At 48.0% G+C, this 22,500-nt stretch overlaps 1 protein-coding gene across 1 annotated transcript in view; it reads right to left on the bottom strand.

Annotated features, from left to right (window-relative positions):
• The window catches only part of LOC306918179 (BAR/IMD domain-containing adapter protein 2-like 1), a gene marked incomplete at its 3' end in the record, with an annotated part of 120,816 nt that overhangs the window by 7,410 nt on the left and 90,906 nt on the right, over positions 1 to 22,500 (bottom strand). The window contains exon 6 of the mRNA XM_079531059.1: positions 22,234 to 22,368. Coding sequence (XP_079387185.1) covers positions 22,234 to 22,368 — 135 coding nt within the window. The remainder of the gene's footprint in view (positions 1 to 22,233; positions 22,369 to 22,500) is intronic.

The following is a 22,500-nucleotide window of genomic DNA, read 5'->3' as shown; positions in this document are numbered from 1 at the left end:
AGCCTCTAACTGTAGGAGACAGAGGAGCTGCAGCCTCTAGCTGCAGGAGAAAGAGCTGCTGCAGCCTCTAGCTGCAGGAGAGCTGCTGCAGCCTCTAACTGCAGGAGACAGAGGAGCTGCTGCAGCCTCTAGCCGCAGGAGACAGAGCTGATGCAGCCTCTAGCTGCATGAGACAGAGCTGCTGCAGCCTCTAGCCGCAGGAGACAGAGCTGCTGCAGCCTCTAGCTGCAGGAGACAGAGCTGCTGCAGCCTCTAACTGCAGGAGACAGAGGAGCTGCAGCCTCTAACTGTAGGAGACAGAGCTGCTGCAGCCTCTAACTGCAGGAGACAGAGCTGCTGCAGCCTCTAACTGCAGGAGACAGAGGAGCTGCAGCCTCTAACTGCAGGAGACAGAGGAGCTGCAGCCTCTAACTGTAGGAGACAGAGGAGCTGCAGCCTCTAACTGTAGGAGACAGAGGAGCTGCAGCCTCTAACTGTAGGAGACAGAGGAGCTGCAGCCTCTAACTGCAGGAGACAGAGCCGCTGCAGCCTCTAACTGCAGGAGACAGAGGAGCTGCTGCAGCCTCTAACTGTAGGAGACAGAGGAGCTGCAGCCTCTAACTGCAGGAGACAGAGGAGCTGCAGCCTCTAACTGCAGGATACAGAGGAGCTGCAGCCTCTAACTGCAGGAGACAGAGCTGCTGCAGCCTCTAACTGCAGGAGACAGAGCTGCTGCAGCCTCTAACTGCAGGAGACAGAGCCGCTGCAGCCTCTAACTGCAGGAGACAGAGATATTAACCCATTATGACCTAAAAATGCCTGTTTGAAAATGACAGTTTTCCGAAAAAGCTATGTTTCTATTTCAGTCGTTCTTCGATTTTTCAAAAATAGCAGACCTGCAAGCTCATAGCGCGGCACTCGGTGCCGCGCTATGAGCTTGTAGATCTGCTATTTTTCAATAGCTAAAGCATAGCATAACCCAAAATGGGTTTTAATACACAGATGGGTGACAATTCAAGAAGTAACAAAGTGTCTCAGTGAAGGTGCTGTGGGCCACGAGGAGCTGACGGACGTGTTCCAATGAGCCTCGTGTTCACACAGACACACTGTACTGTACTGTACTGTACTGTACTGTACTGTACTGTACTGTACTGTACTGTACTGTACGAACTGATGCAGACACTGCTAGAAGAACCACATTCATTATGATCTAGTATGAATACATTTTCTACATCTCTACTAGCGACCGTAAAGATTACCTTAGTAGACACTTTTTTCATGACTGGCTGCCTCTTCAGTCAATGGGAGACGTACCCATAAAACCCATAGTCTGAATGGAAAAAGAAGGAAAAAAAACGGCGCAACGTGAAGCCATACTGGCCGTATTGTCTTCCTCACGTCTATCACAATCTGACACCTTCACTTCCTCACGTCTATCACAGCTCTGAAAGGGCACGCACGCACGCACGCACGCACGCACGCACGCACGCACGCACGCACGCACGCACGCACGCACGCACGCACACACACACGTGCACAGCTGCACACACGTGCACACACGTGCACACACACACGTGCTGTATGCACACACAGATAACAGTGCCGTTGTGTTGTTTTTGAATGAGACGCCACGCTGTGTGACTGACTGGTGCATAAAGGAAGACAAAGTGATGGTTCTAATGGTGAGCGTGTGCATGTGTGTGCGTGTGTGCGTGCGTGCGTGCGTGCGTGCGTGCGTGTGTGTGTGCGTGCATACTCAGTATCTGTGTACTCATTAGTGTGTACTCCGTCATTAGACTGTATATTGCTTCCTGCAGGTTTTGACCTTGTGTCACATTATTTTGAGGAGCGCTGGATCCTCCAACGCATGGCTTTAGAAGATTACGTCATGTGGCAGAAAACTCTATGGGGTTTTTAATGTTTGTTTACAGAACTTATGATGTAAAGAGTTTAGGACACTAAATGACGACGTAAGACGACGTCATGTGGCCGAAATAAATACAGTTTTTCAGTTGACAATATGTGACTCTTTTTGATACAGAGACAGTCATGGCAGCAAGACATAGGCCCTTATTTATCAAGGCGGTGGACACCCCTACACCGCGTTGATGAATAAGGGCCTAACTGTTCAGAGTTAATAGCACAGGCAGACTCTTCACATACTAGAGCATGTCTAAAATACGTGTCAGAGCTGAAATCGACACGTGAAATAAATGCTTAAACATGAATCAATGACTTAATCCTCTGTCAGAAACGGTCACATATTGTGCGAGTGAGACGACAGATTCAAAGGACGTGTGTACACGTCCTAGCACATCCTCAATGATACCAAACGAGGGAAGAATATTCGGAATTTTTCTCTTTCTTTTTTTTTGAGTTTGACTCGAAGGCCACCGTACGCTTCGCTGACATTTGACCTAATGTCTCCTTTCATTGTCAATGGCAATTATTGAGACGTGTGGGGACAGACGTGTGTGGACAAATACTATGGACATTAGTGGTGCAGGACGTAAGGTCTGCACGTCAATCTGCTCTGTGGGTTCAACCACCTAGCTGCTCTGTGGGTTCAACCACCTAGCTGCTCTGTGGGTTCAACCACCTAGCTGCTCTGTGGGTTCAACCACCTAGCTGCTCTGTGGGTTCAACCACCTAGCTGCTCTGTGGGTTCAACCACCTAGCTGCTCTGTGGGTTCAACCACCTAGCTGCTCTGTGGGTTCAACCACCTAGCTGCTCTGTGGGTTCAACCACCTAGCTGCTCTGTGGGTTCAACCACCTAGCTGCTCTGTGGGTTCAACCACCTAGCTGCTCTGTGGGTTCAACCACCTAGCTGCTCTGTGGGTCCAACCACCTAGCTGCTCTGTGGGTTCAACCACCTAGCTGCTCTGTGGGTTCAACCACCTAGCTGCTCTGTGGGTTCAACCACCTAGCTGCTCTGTGGGTTCAACCACCTAGCTGCTCTGTGGGTTCAACCACCTAGCTGCTCTGTGGGTTCAACCACCTAGCTGCTCTGTGGGTTCAACCACCTAGCTGCTCTGTGGGTTCAACCACCTAGCTGCTCTGTGGGTTCAACCACCTAGCTGCTCTGTGGGTTCAACCACCTAGCTGCTCTGTGGGTTCAACCACCTAGCTGCTCTGTGGGTTCAACCACCTAGCTGCTCTGTGGGTTCAACCACCTAGCTGCTCTGTGGGTTCAACCACCTAGCTGCTCTGTGGGTTCAACCACCTAGCTGCTCTGTGGGTTCAACCACCTAGCTGCTCTGTGGGTTCAACCACCTAGCTGCTCTGTGTTCAACCACCTAGCTGCTCTGTGGGTTCAACCACCTAGCTGCTCTGTGGGTTCAACCACCTAGCTGCTCTGTGGGTTCAACCACCTAGCTGCTCTGTGGGTTCAACCACCTAGCTGCTCTGTGGGTTCAACCACCTAGCTGCTCTGTGGGTTCAACCACCTAGCTGCTCTGTGGGTTCAACCACCTAGCTGCTCTGTGGGTTCAACAACCTAGCTGCTCTGTGGGTTCAACCACCTAGCTGCTCTGTGGGTTCAACCACCTAGCTGCTCTGTGGGTTCAACCACCTAGCTGCTCTGTGGGTTCAACCACCTAGCTGCTCTGTGGGTTCAACCACCTAGCTGCTCTGTGGGTTCAACCACCTAGCTGCTCTGTGGGTTCAACCACCAGCTGCTCTGTGGGTTCAACCACCTAGCTGCTCTGTGGGTTCAACCACCTAGCTGCTCTGTGGGTTCAACCACCTAGCTGCTCTGTGGGTTCAACCACCTAGCTGCTCTGTGGGTTCAACCACCTAGCTGCTCTGTGGGTTCAACCACCTAGCTGCTCTGTGGGTTCAACCACCTAGCTGCTCTGTGGGTTCAACCACCTAGCTGCTCTGTGGGTTCAACCACCTAGCTGCTCTGTGGGTTCAACCACCTAGCTGCTCTGTGGGTTCAACCACCTAGCTGCTCTGTGGGTTCAACCACCTAGCTGCTCTGTGGGTTCAACCACCTAGCTGCTCTGTAGGTTCAACCACCTAGCTGCTCTGTGGGTTCAACCACCTAGCTGCTCTGCCCGCGGTGCGGTTCTGTTCCGTCCCCAGTGTAGTCCTGCCGTTAGAAAACAGAGGCGTTGTTGTGCCGTCCTGAATAATGTGGGGGTGTCTGTGTCGGCCCCCAGGAGACATCGTTCGTCAGTGATGTGTGGCCCCCAGGAGACATCGTTCGTTAGTGATGTGTCGGTCCCCAGGAGACATCGTTTCGTCAGTGATGTGTCGGCCCCCAGGAGACATCGATCGTCAGTGATGTGTGGCCCCCAGGAGACAACGTTCGTCAGTGATGTGTGGCCCCCAGGAGACATCGTTCGTCAGTGATTTGTGGCCCCCAAGAGACATCGTTCGTCAGTGATGTGTGGCCTCCAGGAGACATCGTTCGTCAGTGATGTGTGGCCCCCAGAAATGTCTCTCCAGTGCCTCTCCGTCTATAAACACACTGGGGCGGGATCTGTTCTCATTCCTAAATTATACGATAATAATGATGTTAGTCTTCTTGTTGGTTAAAGACCCACTTCCCCACAGGAATCATGTTTTTATCCATGTTAGTCTTGTTGGTTAAAGACCCACTTCCCCACAGGAATCATGTTTTTATTCATGTTAGCCTTGTTGGTTAAAGACCCACTTCCCCACAGGAATCATGTTTTTATTTGGTGGTTAATTGGTTTTGTGAAGCTTACACCCAGAACATCTTGACCTGCTTGTCATACAGACAACAGGTGAGTCTCCTCACTGGACTCAGTCTAGACTCCTTGTCCTTCATTGCTGTGATTGACAGGAGAGATGATCAGAGGAGCAGAGTTTGTACCATTACGGTTGTTACATGGACTTAAGTATGGATAGAGTCTCTCAGTGAAGGAGCAGCCAGTGAAAGAGTAGAGGTGAACTCTGGTCTCCACATCATAAAAGGAGACCAGGCCCTCCTCATAATCCACAAACACTCCCACTTTCTGGAGCTCCTGTCTTACAGGGAGGAAGACAGCAGGGCCAGCATAGGCATTGTACTCATTTCCATTCCTCAACACTATAGTCCAGTAACCATAGTTGGGACTCAGATAGATTTGTCCCTTCCTGTTGATGGACTCTCTGGCCACTTCTACATCCCAGGAAGTCTTCCCGCCAACCTGAACCTCATAGGAAAACCTTCCTGAGGAGAAGCTTTGTTTCCCTAAGACAATGAAACATTGAGAGAATCTCTCTGTGTTGTCTGGGAGGTTCTTCTGCACATTTCCATGACTCACTTGTTTTCCATCCTCAATCAGGATGAGTTCACAGTGTGCTGTATCAGGGTCCAGAGTTACATCCACCTCATATCGTTGGATCATCCTCAGTTCAACATCACACAGCTTCTTCATCTCTTCACTGAGTGTCTTCTCCAGCTGAGCCACAGCTATCCTCACTGTCCCCACACATGAAGACTGATGGACATTGACCTTTGTCCAGTCCTTTGTGGGTGGAGGGGTCTTGATGGAGGTGAAGTTCTGGAGGAGGTGGACTTCAGTGAGTGAGAGCTGTTTCTGCTCAGAGCTTCTCTTCTCCAACTGAGTGATTTCCTGTTGCAGTTCATTGATGAAGCCTTCAGCCTGTTTCTCTGTTGTTTTCTGCTTCTCTTCAATCACACCAATGAGCTCAGCCTGGCTTCTCTGAATACAGCTGATCAGAGCGGTGAAGACCTGCACACTGTCTGCTATGACTGCGTCTGCATCTTTCCTGCTGAGCTCTACTGAGCGTTTGACCTCCTGAATCTTCACTCGTCTGTCCTGGATCATCTGCTGGATTTCAGCCTCTGCCTTTCTGTCATATTCTCCGCTGGCAGACGCCATCTCTACACACTGACAATAACTGGAAATCTATGAACAATACTTACAAACTGAATAACTAGGAAGTGTCCGGTGAAGTCTGAGCCACTCACACTGTGGGAATCATCTTTTAAAAAGAGCTCCTCAAATCTCCACATCATAATAATGACGTCAGCTTTGCCCAAATATGGAGTTCCACGTGGAAACAGACCGGTCACCAAGTGCTCTTATTGGACGTATCTGGTAACCACGGCAACTTGCTATCAACAGACAGGACGGCTGCCATTTCAAACATTTCTCCATATGATGTCATCTTTAATGTTACTGTATGATGTCATCTTTAAATGGAAGCACTTTGGGGTCAACTTCTATTTTTGAGTGGCGTAAACCACTCCAACAACTGGCTTTGTACCCGTGTACCCGTGTTCGTACCAAAAAATGAGCATGGTTACTATGGTCACTGATATTACATCAGACCACAGCTGATCAGGCTATATAAGACCTTGCACCACTCAGTTCACACGGGTGTGATTTTTTATAAACGTGCTAAATAAATACAGGTGTTTGTTCATGCCTGTAAGAATTCTCCCTCTCTCTCTCTCTCTGGTCATCTGTTTCAAGTCAGTATTTCTCCCATAACGTCACCATGCTGTCATTGTGTGTGTGTGTGTGTGTGTGTGTGTGTGTGTGTGTGTGTGTGTGTGTGAGAGAGAGAGAGAGAGAGAGAGAGAGAGAGAGAGAGAGAGAGAGAGAAAGAGAGAGAGAGATAAGATATCGCACAAGGGAATGTGAAACATGAGCCTCATAATTCAAATCTCTTTCACAGAACCGTACGTCACGTACAAACGCACGCACGCACAATTATTTACACAAACCATACATTGAACAACCAGTCAGTCAGTCAGTCAGTCAGTCCCTCCGTCAGCCAGCCAGCCAGTTGTTCTCAAACAGAAACTTTAAATCTAAATTCAAATTGTCTGCAGGATTGCAAAATTACAAAATGACCAATTTTTTTTTTACTTTTTTCCCTCCACAAAATATGGGTCAAACTGAACTATGGGCAATCATCGGTGGTGTAGTTTGTTTTTGATAGATCTTTTTTCTTCACTTAAGTGTCATGCTTCCAAGGAAGCCCCCGCCCAGCCCAGCCCAGCCCAGCCCAGCCCAGCCCAGCCCAGCCCAGATGGACTTACAGGACTCAGGATCGCCCAAAACAAACACAGACATCAATCCATCGGAATGCGACTCTTTGAGGGAGGACGTCAATCAGGACTAAAGCCGAAACATAACAGACGTGATAACGTGATCGGATGTCACATGACAGACGCGATAAAGTGGTCCGATGTCACATGACATGAACATGAGTTCCTCTGTTAACCCATCGAGACCACGTTCTACTAATGACTCCTGAATCGTGACAGTTTTCTGAAAATCAAAAAAAAAATATTGTCCAAACGTTTTCAAAAAAGAGTGCCGCGCTATGAGCTTGCAGATCTGCTATTTTTCAACAGGTAAAGTATAACATGATGGTTGCGAACGCACCCAGCAGATCACGTCTGTGTGTGTGTCTGTGTGTGTGTCTGTGTGTGTGTGTGTCACGCTGTAACACCACCCGCCCACCACCAGAGGGCGCAGCTGTATCACACACAAAAACACACACACACACACATGCACGCACACACACACACACGCACGCACGCACGCACGCACGCACGCACGCACGCACGCACGCACGCACGCACAAACACAAAAAACTTAACTTAAAAAAAAACTTAACTTAAAAAAAAACTTAACTTAAAAAAAAACGTAACTTAAAAAAAAAACTTAAAAAGGAAAAACGCACACACACAAAAAACTTAACTTAAAAAAAACTTAACCAAAAAACTTGAAAAAAACAAACCTAAAAAAGAAACACGCACGCACGCACACATACACACACTAAAAAAAACTTGAAAAAACATTTAATTTAAAAAAACGTAACTTAAAAAAAACCTTCAAAAGTACGTAATTTATTCTAATTGTTGTTATTGCAATTTACGAGCTGCGTTCGCTTCCCGCGTTTGCGCGTCTTACTTGTTAAAGTGGATAAAAGCTATAAAGGCGACACGGATGCGTTAGAGTGTAGCTGTGGATCTGAACACAACAAGATGAGTTTCTCTGTTAGAGGATCTATATATCTGTGGATCTGAACACAACGAGATGAGTTTCTCTGTTAGAGGATCTATATATCTGTTGTTCTGAACACAAGGAGATGAGTTTCTCTGTTAGAGGATCTATATATCTGTGGATCTGAACACAACAAGATGAGTTTCTCTGTTAGAGGATCTATATATCTGTGGATCTGAACACAACGAGATGAGTTTCTGTTAGAGGATCTATATATCTGTGGATCTGAACACAACAAGATGAGCTTCTCTGTTAGAGGATCTATATATCTGTGGATCTGAACACAACAAGATGAGTTTCTCTGTTAGAGGATCTATATATCTGTTGTTCTGAACACAAGGAGATGAGTTTCTCTGTTAGAGGATCTATATATCTGTGGATCTGAACACAACAAGATGAGCTTCTCTGTTAGAGGATCTATATATCTGTGGATCTGAACACAACAAGATGAGTTTCTCTGTTAGAGGATCTATATATCTGTTGTTCTGAACACAAGGAGATGAGTTTCTCTGTTAGAGGATCTATATATCTGTGGATCTGAACACAACGAGATGAGTTTCTCTGTTAGAGGATCTATATATCTGTGGATCTGAACACAACAAGATGAGTTTCTCTGTTAGAGGATCTATATATCTGTGGACAGGGCCAGATTAACCCCCATGAGTGCCCCTGTGCAGATCATTTTTTGTATATATATATAAATATAATATTTTCAGCACAGCTCAGCCTGGGCCGGCCGTAAGAACACAATAATAATAGTGAGGCAATAAGCACATCAATATAGGCCTATAATGTTAGCTCTGGTCTATAGCCCTAATGCTTTGATTCTGCCCTTCATTAATGCAGGGCAGAATCAAAGCATTAGGACTAGTGGACTAGAGCTAGCCTAATGTGTAACATTAATTATCCTGAACCAAGATCGAACCCAGTACAATAAATTACAATTTACAATTTACAATTTACAATTTAGGCATTTAGCAGACGCTCTTAATCCAGAGCGACTTACAATAGGCAAGAACAAAAAGCATGGGAATACATCACATATGTAACAAAATGCATTTATCGCATTTTGTTACATATGTGATGTATTCCCATGCTTTTTACATGAATTACATGAATGAAAACAGAATATGATTGGATTTTTATTTAAAAATCCACAAACAAAAGTGCAGTAGCCTATAGGCTACTGTTGTTACTTTTATTAAGTAATCGGCCGATACCGATGTGTTGTATTATTTGTATTTATTTTTTTATTGTTATTTTTATTTTTTACTTGGCACCCCGCGGTCATTTTCCGCTGACCTGAGCGGGGCTCCCTAGCCTGGTGAAACCACTCTCCCTGCTGGAGGAGCTCCCATGGCATGCACCCTCGAGAGGAAAAAAAGAAATGCAGCCTATACCAATGTTGTGGAGCTTGATCACCTCCTCCTTTCCCCAATAAATCCAAAAGTAGTGTGAATACTTCCACGCCTAATTACTGAAGGATAAACTATCAGTCTAATTACTGAAGACTATCCGTCTTCTCCAAAGTCTGTCAATCTTTGTCGTTACTCTGCATGTAAACAGAAGCCGTGTGTGTCACACCAAAAGTGGTGACCTATAGAATCCTGTACATTAGAATCATCACCCCTACACCTCTAAGCCCTACACACTACTACACAGACTACACCTCTAAGCCCTACACACTACTACACAGACTACACCTCTAAGCCCTACACACTACTACACAGACTACACCTCTAAGCCCTACACACTACTACACAGACTACACCTCTAAGCCCTACACACTACTACACAGACTACACCTCTAAGCCCTACACACTACTACACAGACTACACCTCTAAGCCCTACACACTACTACACAGACTACACCTCTAAGCCCTACACACTACTACACAGACTACACCTCTAAGCCCTACACACTACTACACAGACTACACCTCTAAGCCCTACACACTACTACACACACTACACCTCTAAGCCCTACACACTACTACACAGACTACACCTCTAAGCCCTACACACTACTACACAGACTACACCTCTAAGCCCTACACACTACTACACAGACTACACTAGTGCTGCCGGAATTGTCCAAAAATTACATTCGGATATTCGTTTTAAAAACCCATGTGGATTCGACCAATTCGACCCATTCGGATTTCGATTCCGATTCGGAGCCATTCGGGGCCATTCGGATTTTTTAATAATTATATTTACACCAATACAACCTGAGACATAACATTTAAGATCGCATTGCTGGCGCAACTCTCTCTCCGCGCATTGGCGCTGCTGAAAACCGAGTTGGAACACAACGCATGCATTCTCCCTTCTCCCATAAAACTTCACGGCACGGAGGCAGTATTAATTCACAGAACAGAACACTGCATTGCTGCTGCTGCTGCCGGACCGGCGCCGCAGTTCATCCTTACGCATTTTATTTATCTTTTTATAATTTCCTGAAGGATAAAGTCGCTTCATGATTGAAGATTGATGAGTGATAGATCTGTGTGTTGTCTAAAAATATACTCTCCCGTCCGTCCGAAACAACACAACACAACACAGCACAGCACAGCAAAATAAGTTTCGGTGTAGGCCAGGCCTGTCTCTGATTCTGATCACTAGGTACGCTGTTGACGGAAGATTTCACCCATCTGAGCAGCGTACACTCACTGCGCAAATAACGTAAAGGGCCCCGCCCGCCCTGTGCTCACCGTTATTTGCGCACCGTCCGTACGCAAATAACGTAGTGTGCTCTTTGACGACTTTGCGCAGGGCGGGCGGGGGCCTTTTGTGAATCGGAACTACGCAGCCTGCGTAGTCTGCGTTTAGGAAGAGTGCGAGGCAGCTGATTTATTCTTCAATGTATGCCGGTGTCGGCATGTCGCGTGGCAAATATAACTAATCTACAAGCTCACAACGCTTACCCACGGAACCGTCTCGCGAAAACTTGCACAGCATTTTTTTTTTTTTAATTCGAATCTTAATTTTATATATTCAGTTATTCATTTCTTTTTTTGATTCGAAAATTCGTTCGAATATGGAATATTCGTTGGCAGCTCTAGACTACACCTCTAAGCCCTACACACTACTACACAGACTACACCTCTAAGCCCTACACACTACTACACAGACTACACCTCTAAGCCCTACACACTACTACACAGACTACACCTCTAAGCCCTACACACTACTACACAGACTACACCTCTAAGCCCTACACACTACTACACAGACTACACCTCTAAGCCCTACACACTACTACACAGACTACACCTCTAAGCCCTACACACTACTACACAGACTACACCTCTAAGCCCTACACACTACTACACACACTACACCTCTAAGCCCTACACACTACTACACAGACTACACCTCTAAGCCCTACACACTACTACACAGACTACACCTCTAAGCCCTACACACTACTACACAGACTACACCTCTAAGCCCTACACACTACTACACAGACTACACCTCTAAGCCCTACACACTACTACACAGACTACACCTCTAAGCCCTACACACTACTACACAGACTACACCTCTAAGCCCTACACACTACTACACACACTACACCTCTAAGCCCTACACACTACTACACAGACTACACCTCTAAGCCCTACACACTACTACACAGACTACACCTCTAAGCCCTACACACTACTACACAGACTACACCTCTAAGCCCTACACACTACTACACAGACTACACCTCTAAGCCCTACACACTACTACACAGACAGCACCTCTAAGCCCTACACACTACTACACAGACTACACCTCTAAGCCCTACACACTACTACACACACTACACCTCTAAGCCCTACACACTACTACACAGACTACACCTCTAAGCCCTACACACTACTACACAGACTACACCTCTAAGCCCTACACACTACTACACACACTACACCTCTAAGCCCTACACACTACTACACAGGCTACACCTCTAAGCCCTACACACTACTACACACACTACACCTCTAAGCCCTACACACTACTACACAGACTACACCTCTAAGCCCTACACACTACTACACAGACTACACCTCTAAGCCCTACACACTACTACACACACTACACCTCTAAGCCCTACACACTACTACACAGACTACACCTCTAAGCCCTACACACTACTACACAGACTACACCTCTAAGCCCTACACACTACTACACAGACTACACCTCTAAGCCCTACACACTACTACACAGACTACACCTCTAAGCCCTACACACTACTACACAGACTACACCTCTAAGCCCTACACACTACTACACAGACTACACCTCTAAGCCCTACACACTACTACACACACTACACCTCTAAGCCCTACACACTACTACACAGACTACACCTCTAAGCCCTACACACTACTACACAGACTACACCTCTAAGCCCTACACACTACTACACAGGCTACACCTCTAAGCCCTACACACTACTACACAGACTACACCTCTAAGCCCTACACACTACTACACAGACTACACCTCTAAGCCCTACACACTACTACACAGACTACACCTCTAAGCCCTACACACTACTACACAGACTACACCTCTAAGCCCTACACACTACTACACAGACTACACCTCTAAGCCCTACACACTACTACACAGACTACACCTCTAAGCCCTACACACTACTACACAGACTACACCTCTAAGCCCTACACACTACTACACACACTACACCTCTAAGCCCTACACACTACTACACAGACTACACCTCTAAGCCCTACACACTACTACACAGACTACACCTCTAAGCCCTACACACTACTACACAGACTACACCTCTAAGCCCTACACACTACTACACAGACTACACCTCTAAGCCCTACACACTACTACACAGACTACACCTCTAAGCCCTACACACTACTACACAGACTACACCTCTAAGCCCTACACACTACTACACACACTACACCTCTAAGCCCTACACACTACTACACAGACTACACCTCTAAGCCCTACACACTACTACACAGACTACACCTCTAAGCCCTACACACTACTACACAGGCTACACCTCTAAGCCCTACACACTACTACACAGACTACACCTCTAAGCCCTACACACTACTACACAGACTACACCTCTAAGCCCTACACACTACTACACAGACTACACCTCTAAGCCCTACACACTACTACACAGACTACACCTCTAAGCCCTACACACTACTACACAGACTACACCTCTAAGCCCTACACACTACTACACAGACTACACCTCTAAGCCCTACACACTACTACACAGACTACACCTCTAAGCCCTACACACTACTACACAGACTACACCTCTAAGCCCTACACACTACTACACAGACAGCAGAGTCACAGCTGTCATCAATTAATAGTGTTGATTGCCTATGCGTTCAAGAGCACAGCCTCATGATGTACATAGGTGCTGCTGGCAATGTGCACATTTCCAAGCAAGTTGGATCAAGGACACACTACTAACAATGTGGATTATAGTTTGCTGGTCAATTTGAGAAAAAGGTTAAAAAACTAAAAACATCGAGGAGTAAGGAGCTCTCTCTCTCCCTCCCTGGTATGGGGTGAACGTGTGTGTGTGTGCTGTGTGGGTGGGGGGAGATTGGTTGCGCTGCCCTCGACAGTGATATACTTCTCCACTAAGCGGTGCAGAACCGAGAGAGTGACATGTAAACTGGATGGAAACTGCGCAGCTTTTAGCTTTTTTGATCGGATTTGTGGATCGGTGAATTTTGTGGCTGATCGATCGGAGCATAATTTATAATATAGCCCAATCTTTTTTTTGCCAACCTTGCCATGCCCCCCTTGCCACATGCCCCAGTGCAGCTGCACACAGCGGCCTATGGTTAATCCGGCCCTGTCTGTGGATCTGAACACAACGAGATGAGTTTCTCTGTTAGAGGATCTATATATCTGTGGATCTGAACACAAGGAGATGAGTTTCTCTGTTAGAGGATCTATATATCTGTGGATCTGAACACAAGGAGATGAGTTTCTCTGTTAGAGGATCTATATATCTGTGGATCTGAACACAAGGAGATGAGTTTCTATGTTAGAGGATCTATATATCTGTGGATCTGAACACAAGGAGATGAGTTTCTCTGTTAGAGGATCTATATATCTGTGGATCTGAACACAAGGAGATGAGTTTCTATGTTAGAGGATCTATATATCTGTGGATCTGAACACAAGGAGATGAGTTTCTATGTTAGAGGATCTATATATCTGTGGATCTGAACACAAGGAGATGAGTTTCTCTGTTAGAGGATCTATATATCTGTGGATCTGAACACAACGAGATGAGTTTCTCTGTTAGAGGATCTATCAGTCTGTGGATCTGAACACAACGAGATGAGTTTCTCTGTTAGAGGATCTATCAGTCTGAAGATCTTTAAACACAAAGAGGTTCAGAGGAGAGATTAGATTCAGAGACGACGGCTTTCTCTCTCTGTCTTTATTTAGACCAGTAGCTGCTGTCTGTGTGCTACCGACTGGCTCTACCAGTCTGTCTGTGTGCTACCGACTGGCTCTACCAGTCTGTCTGTGTGCTACTGACTGGCTCTACCAGTCTGTCTGTGTGCTACCGACTGGCTCTACCAGTCTGTCTGTGTGCTACTGACTGGCTCTACCAGTCTGTCTGTGTGCTACCGACTGGCTCTACCAGTCTGTCTGTGTGCTACTGACTGGCTCTACCAGTCTGTCTGTGTGCTACCGACTGGCTCTACCAGTCTGTCTGTATGCTACTGACTGGCTCTACCAGTCTGTCTGTGTGCTACCGACTGGCTCTACCAGACTGTCTGTGTGCTACTGACTGGCTCTACCAGTCTGTCTGTATGCTACTGACTGGCTCTACCAGTCTGTCTGTATGCTACCGACTGGCTCTACCAGTCTGTCTGTATGCTACTGACTGGCTCTACCAGTCTGTCTGTGTGCTACTGACTGGCTCTACCAGTCTGTCTGTGTGCTACTGACTGGCTCTACCAGTCTGTCTGTATGCTACTGACTGGCTCTACCAGTCTGTCTGTGTGCTACTGACTGGCTCTACCAGTCTGTCTGTATGCTACCGACTGGCTCTACCAGTCTGTCTGTATGCTACTGACTGGCTCTACCAGTCTGTCTGTGTGCTACTGACTGGCTCTACCAGTCTGTCTGTGTGCTACTGACTGGCTCTACCAGTCTGTCTGTATGCTACTGACTGGCTCTACCAGTCTGTCTGTATGCTACCGACTGGCTCTACCAGTCTGTCTGTATGCTACTGACTGGCTCTACCAGTCTGTCTGTATGCTACCGACTGGCTCTACCAGTCTGTCTGTATGCTACTGACTGGCTCTACCAGTCTGTCTGTGTGCTACTGACTGGCTCTACCAGTCTGTCTGTGTGCTACTGACTGGCTCTACCAGTCTGTCTGTGTGCTACTGACTGGCTCTACCAGTCTGTCTGTGTGCTACCGACTGGCTCTACCAGTCTGTCTGTGTGCTACTGACTGGCTCTACCAGTCTGTCGGCATGTTTGGAGTCTAATAGTCTCTCTCTGTGTGTGTGTGTGCGTGTGTGTGTGTGTGTGTGTGTGTGCGTGTGTGTGTGTGTGTGTTTTAGGGGCGCTAGCCCCTCCTATATATAAAGCTCCATTGACAATGAACATACTTTAATGTTTGTCTTGTCTGTGAAGTGTGATTTTCTTTTGGTTCCGTGTCATAATTCCGACCTCTCAAATATTCCCATAATTCCGAAATAACAATCAACGAGAAACAATGGATAGTACAATTATTTAAACACCACATGTCCACAAGGCCTGAACAACACCACATGTCCACAAGGCCTGAACACCAGATGTCCACAAGGCCTGAACACCACATGTCCACAAGGCCTGAACACCAGATGTCCACAAGGCCTGAACACCACATGTCCACAAGGCCTGAACACCACATGTCCACAAGGCCTGAACACCACACGTCCACAAGGCCTGAACACCACATGTCCACAAGTCCTGAACACCACATGTCCACAAGTCCTGAACACCACATGTCCACAAGTCCTGAACACCACATGTCCACAAGGCCTGAACACCACATGTCCACAAGACCTGAACACCACATGTCCACAAGGCCTGAACACCACATGTCCACAAGGCCTGAACACCACCACATGTCCACAAGGCCTGAACCCCACATGTCCACAAGGCCTGAACACCACATGTCCACAAGTCCTGAACACCACATGTCCACAAGTCCTGAACACCACATGTCCACAAGGCCTGAACACCACATGTCCACAAGTCCTGAACACCACATGTCCACAAGGCCTGAACACCACATGTCCACAAGGCCTGAACACCACATGTCCACAAGGCCTGAACACCACCACATGTCCACAAGGCCTGAACCCCACATGTCCACAAGGCCTGAACAACACCACATGTCCACAAGGCCTGAACAACACCACATGTCCACAAGGCCTGAACAACACCACATGTCCACAAGGCCTGAACAACACCACATGTCCACAAGGCCTGAACACCACATGTCCACAAGTCCTGAACACCACATGTCCACAAGGCCTGAACACCACATGTCCACAAGGCCTGAACACCACATGTCCACAAGGCCTGAACACCACATGTCCACAAGGCCTGAACACCACATGTCCACAAGTCCTGAACACCACATGTCCACAAGGCCTGAACACCACATGTCCACAAGGCCTGAACACCACATGTCCACAAGGCCTGAACACCACATGTCCACAAGGCCTGAACACCACATGTCCACAAGGCCTGAACAACACCACATGTCCACAAGGCCTGAACACCACATGTCCACAAGGCCTGAACACCACATGTCCACAAGGCCTGAACAACACCACATGTCCACAAGGCCTGAACACCACATGTCCACAAGGCCTGAACAACAACACATGTCCACAAGGCCTGAACACCACATGTCCACAAGGCCTGAACACCACATGTCCACAAGGCCTGAACACCACATGTCCACAAGGCCTGAACACCACATGTCCACAAGGCCTGGACAACACATGTCCACAAGGCCTGAACACCACATGTCCACAAGTCCTGAACACCACATGTCCACAAGGCCTGAACACCACATGTCCACAAGGCCTGAACACCACATGTCCACAAGGCCTGAACACCACATGTCCACAAGGCCTGAACACCACATGTCCACAAGGCCTGAACACCACATGTCCACAAGGCCTGAACACCACATGTCCACAAGTCCTGAACACCACATGTCCACAAGGCCTGAACACCACATGTCCACAAGGCCTGAACACCACATGTCCACAAGGCCTGGACAACACATGTCCACAAGGCCTGAACACCACATGTCCACAAGTCCTGAACACCAGATGTCCACAAGGCCTGGACACCACATGTCCACAAGGCCTGAACACCACATGTCCACAAGTCCTGAACACCACATGTCCACAAGGCCTGAACACCACATGTCCACAAGGCCTGGACAACACCACATGTCCACAAGTCCTGAACACCACATGTCCACAAGGCCTGAACACCACATGTCCACAAGGCCTGAACACCACATGTCCACAAGTCCTGAACACCACATGTCCACAAGTCCTGAACACCACATGTCCACAAGTCCTGAACACCACATGTCCACAAGTCCTGAACACCACATGTCCACAAGGCCTGAACACCACATGTCCACAAGTCCTGAACACCACATGTCCACAAGTCCTGAACACCACATGTCCACAAGTCCTGAACACCACATGTCCACAAGTCCTGAACACCACATGTCCACAAGTCCTGAACACCACATGTCCACAAGGCCTGAACACCAGATGTCCACAAGGCCTGAACACCACATGTCCACAAGGCCTGAACAACACATGTCCACAAGGCCTGAACACCACATGTCCACAAGGCCTGAACAACACATGTCCACAAGGCCTGAACACCACATGTCCACAAGGCCTGAACAACACATGTCCACAAGTCCTGAACACCACATGTCCACAAGTCCTGAACACCACATGTCCACAAGGCCTGAACACCACATGTCCACAAGGCCTGAACACCACATGTCCACAAGGCCTGAACACCACATGTCCACAAGGCCTGAACAACACCACATGTCCACAAGGCCTGAACACCACATGTCCACAAGGCCTGAACACCACATGTCCACAAGGCCTGAACAACACCACATGTCCACAAGGCCTGAACACCACATGTCCACAAGGCCTGAACACCACATGTCCACAAGGCCTGAACACCACATGTCCACAAGGCCTGAACACCACATGTCCACAAGGCCTGAACAACACCACATGTCCACAAGGCCTGAACACCACATGTCCACAAGGCCTGAACACCACATGTCCACAAGGCCTGAACACCACATGTCCACAAGGCCTGAACACCACATGTCCACAAGGCCTGAACACCACATGTCCACAAGGCCTGAACACCACATGTCCACAAGGCCTGAACACCACATGTCCACAAGGCCTGAACAACACATGTCCACAAGGCCTGAACAACACCACATGTCCACAAGGCCTGAACAACACCACATGTCCACAAGGCCTGAACACCACATGTCCACAAGTCCTGAACACCACATGTCCACAAGTCCTGAACACCACATTTCCACAAGTCCTGAACACCACATGTCCACAAGTCCTGAACACCACATGTCCACAAGTCCTGAACACCACATGTCCACAAGTCCTGAACACCACATGTCCACAAGGCCTGAACACCACATGTCCACAAGGCCTGAACACCACATGTCCACAAGGCCTGGACAACACCACATGTCCACAAGGCCTGAACACCACATGTCCACAAGTCCTGAACACCACATGTCCACAAGTCCTGAACACCACATGTCCACAAGGCCTGAACACCACATGTCCACAAGTCCTGAACACCACATGTCCACAAGTCCTGAACACCACATGTCCACAAGGCCTGAACACCACATGTCCACAAGGCCTGAACACCACATGTCCACAAGGCCTGAACACCACATGTCCACAAGGCCTGAACACCACATGTCCACAAGTCCTGAACACCACATGTCCACAAGGCCTGAACACCACATGTCCACAAGGCCTGAACACCACATGTCCACAAGGCCTGAACACCACATGTCCACAAGGCCTGAACACCACATGTCCACAAGGCCTGAACACCACATGTCCACAAGGCCTGAACACCACATGTCCACAAGGCCTGAACACCACATGTCCACAAGTCCTGAACACCAGATGTCCACAAGGCCTGAACACCACATGTCCACAAGGCCTGAACACCACATGTCCACAAGGCCTGAACAACACATGTCCACAAGGCCTGAACACCACATGTCCACAAGGCCTGAACACCACATGTCCACAAGGCCTGAACAACACATGTCCACAAGGCCTGAACAACACATGTCCACAAGGCCTGAACAACACATGTCCACAAGGCCTGAACAACACCACATGTCCACAAGGCCTGAACAACACATGTCCACAAGGCCTGAACAACACATGTCCACAAGGCCTGAACACCACATGTCCACAAGGCCTGAACAACACATGTCCACAAGGCCTGAACAACACCACATGTCCACAAGGCCTGAACACCACATGTCCACAAGGCCTGAACACCACATGTCCACAAGGCCTGAACACCACATGTCCACAAGGCCTGGACAACACCACATGTCCACAAGGCCTGAACAACACATGTCCACAAGGCCTGAACACCACCACATGTCCACAAGGCCTGAACACCACCACATGTCCACAAGGCCTGAACAACACATGTCCACAAGGCCTGAACACCACATGTCCACAAGGCCTGGACAACACCACATGTCCACAAGGCCTGAACACCACATGTCCACAAGTCCTGAACACCACATGTCCACAAGTCCTGAACACCAGATGTCCACAAGGCCTGAACACCACATGTCCACAAGGCCTGAACACCACATGTCCACAAGGCCTGAACACCACATGTCCACAAGGCCTGAACACCACATGTCCACAAGGCCTGAACACCACATGTCCACAAGGCCTGAACACCACATGTCCACAAGGCCTGAACACCACATGTCCACAAGGCCTGAACACCACATGTCCACAAGGCCTGAACACCACATGTCCACAAGTCCTGAACACCAGATGTCCACAAGGCCTGAACACCACATGTCCACAAGTCCTGAACACCAGATGTCCACAAGGCCTGAACACCACATGTCCACAAGGCCTGAACACCACATGTCCACAAGGCCTGAACACCACATGTCCACAAGGTCTGAACACCACATGTCCACAAGGCCTGAACACCACATGTCCACAAGGTCTGAACACCACATGTCCACAAGGCCTGAACAACACCACATGTCCACAAGGCCTGAACAATACAAATCATTACAATGGAAAACTGGGGAACGAAACAAATTAACCTTTTAAAGTCCATTGAAACGCATCAACAACGCACTGCAGGTTCTTAATTCTCGTCGCCAATGTGTTGTATGTGGCCTATGAACAACTAATACGAACACTGGAGAAGGACCTCAGGTTTATAGTACTTTACTGGTCAAAGGGAGCTCAGGTTTATAGTACTTTACTGGTCAAAGGGAGCTCAGGTTTATAGTACTTTACTGGTCAAAGGGAGCTCAGGTTTATAGTACTTTACTGGTCAAAGGGAGCTCAGGTTTATAGTACTTTACTGGTCAAAGGGACCTCAGGTTTATAGTACTTTACTGGTCAAAGCCAGAACTGACACACATCAATCAAGGGTATTATACAATGCAGCTGTGCAGGACCTAAGAGCACCTAGCACAAGGCAGAGTTGTCTGCCACATAAAGTAGTCCCTGGATAAGCAATACACTACACCTAACCTCTAAACTGCTCTCAGTTAGAGCAGATGGATACTCCCAGGGCAATAGCATAAACACAAAGAACCATTTAGATTCTAAGGGCAGTATTATGCGTGTCTTAAGTACATTGTGATTCCGAAGCACATTCATTTCATGGACCCCCAGTTTGACATGCATTAGGCTACGGACCGCTGAGCCAACTTGGGGACCCAACGCAAGGACAACACAAGAGACGGTCACGGCCACACAGCCAACTCAAGGTACGGCCACGGAGCCGACTTGGGGACCCAACGCAGCACCTCCAAGGAAAACAAACAAATTAACGGAGCTGAACGTGAATCCCCCCCACCGCCCACCCCTTTTTTTCCCCTCACTGTATATGTTTCTTTTCCCTTTTCTATTTGTACGTCTCTAAATGTTTTGATGATTTGAACATGGTGGACCCTATTGGAAACAAGTGTAATGCTTAATTGGGTCGTCCACTCACAGTTAACAGCCTTTGTATTGAGTTTGTGCTTGAAATGTACTGTAATTCTGCAAACTGTTAATAAATTCTTCAATCAATCAATCAAAATGGCATTTCTATCTCTGGGACCCCCAATTTATATTGTAAAACCACTGTTAATTTAACTCTGAGAGGGTCCATTTGGTTCCATTTGTACACTCTCAGAGTTACAGACCCATAAGGGTTCATTTGGTTCCTAACTATCTCTAATTGAGCTAGCTACCCCCTGGAACTCCTAGGGGTCCCCGGACCCCACTTTGGGAACCACTGTTCTATGGCATCGGCAGCTCCCGGCAGGATCCGCCACACACACACACACACACACACACACACACACACACACACACACACACACACACACACACACACACACACACACACACACACACACACACACACACACACACACACACACACACACACACACACACACACACACACACACACGCCACCACCGACTCGTGTTACATGTCCTTTGTCTCCGGTGTCAGAAGGGAGGCCGCTCATGCGTGTGTGTGTGTGTGTGTGTGTGTGTGTGTGTGTGTGTGTGTGTGTGTGTGTGTGTGTGTGTGCTGTGTAGATAACACAGGTGTAAGAAAGAAAAAGTCAGATCCTTTGTATTCAACGTTGAATTTATGAGGCTGTAGATTTTGTAGTGTGTGCGTGTGTGTGTGGTGTGTGTGTGTGTGTGTGTGTGTGTGTGTGTGTGTGCATGCATGCGTGCGTGTACGTGTGTACATAGTACACAGTTGTAAAGGACTGTGAAAAGGACCTTGGTGTTTTCAACTGTGCGTTTAATTTACGAGGATGTAGTGTGCGTGCGTGCGTGCGTGCGTGCGTGCGTGCGTGCGTGCGTGCGTGCGTACCTCAGTCTCCTTGCTCTCGTATTTGTTGGCGTTCTTCCCCTGACTCTTCCTCCTCAGCTTCTTCAGGTCAGACTGAGATCGCTCCAGAGAGTCGTGCTTCAGCTTGTGCTCCATCTGGTACCTCTTGAACGTGGCCTGGACGCAGAGGAGGGGGAAAAATCACCTTACGTTAACACAGCTGGTACCTCTTGAACGTGGCCTGGACGCAGAGGAGGGGGAAAAATCACCTTACGTTAACACAGCTGGTACCTCTTGAACGTGGCCTGG

The sequence above is a fragment of the Electrona antarctica genome (assembly GCF_951216825.1).
Source record: "Electrona antarctica genome assembly, contig: scaffold_160, whole genome shotgun sequence".
In the NCBI taxonomy this organism is placed as follows: Eukaryota; Metazoa; Chordata; class Actinopteri; order Myctophiformes; family Myctophidae; genus Electrona; species Electrona antarctica.
The sequence above is the reverse complement of the archived record's forward strand: the minus strand, read 5'-3'. Positions and strand labels throughout refer to the sequence as shown.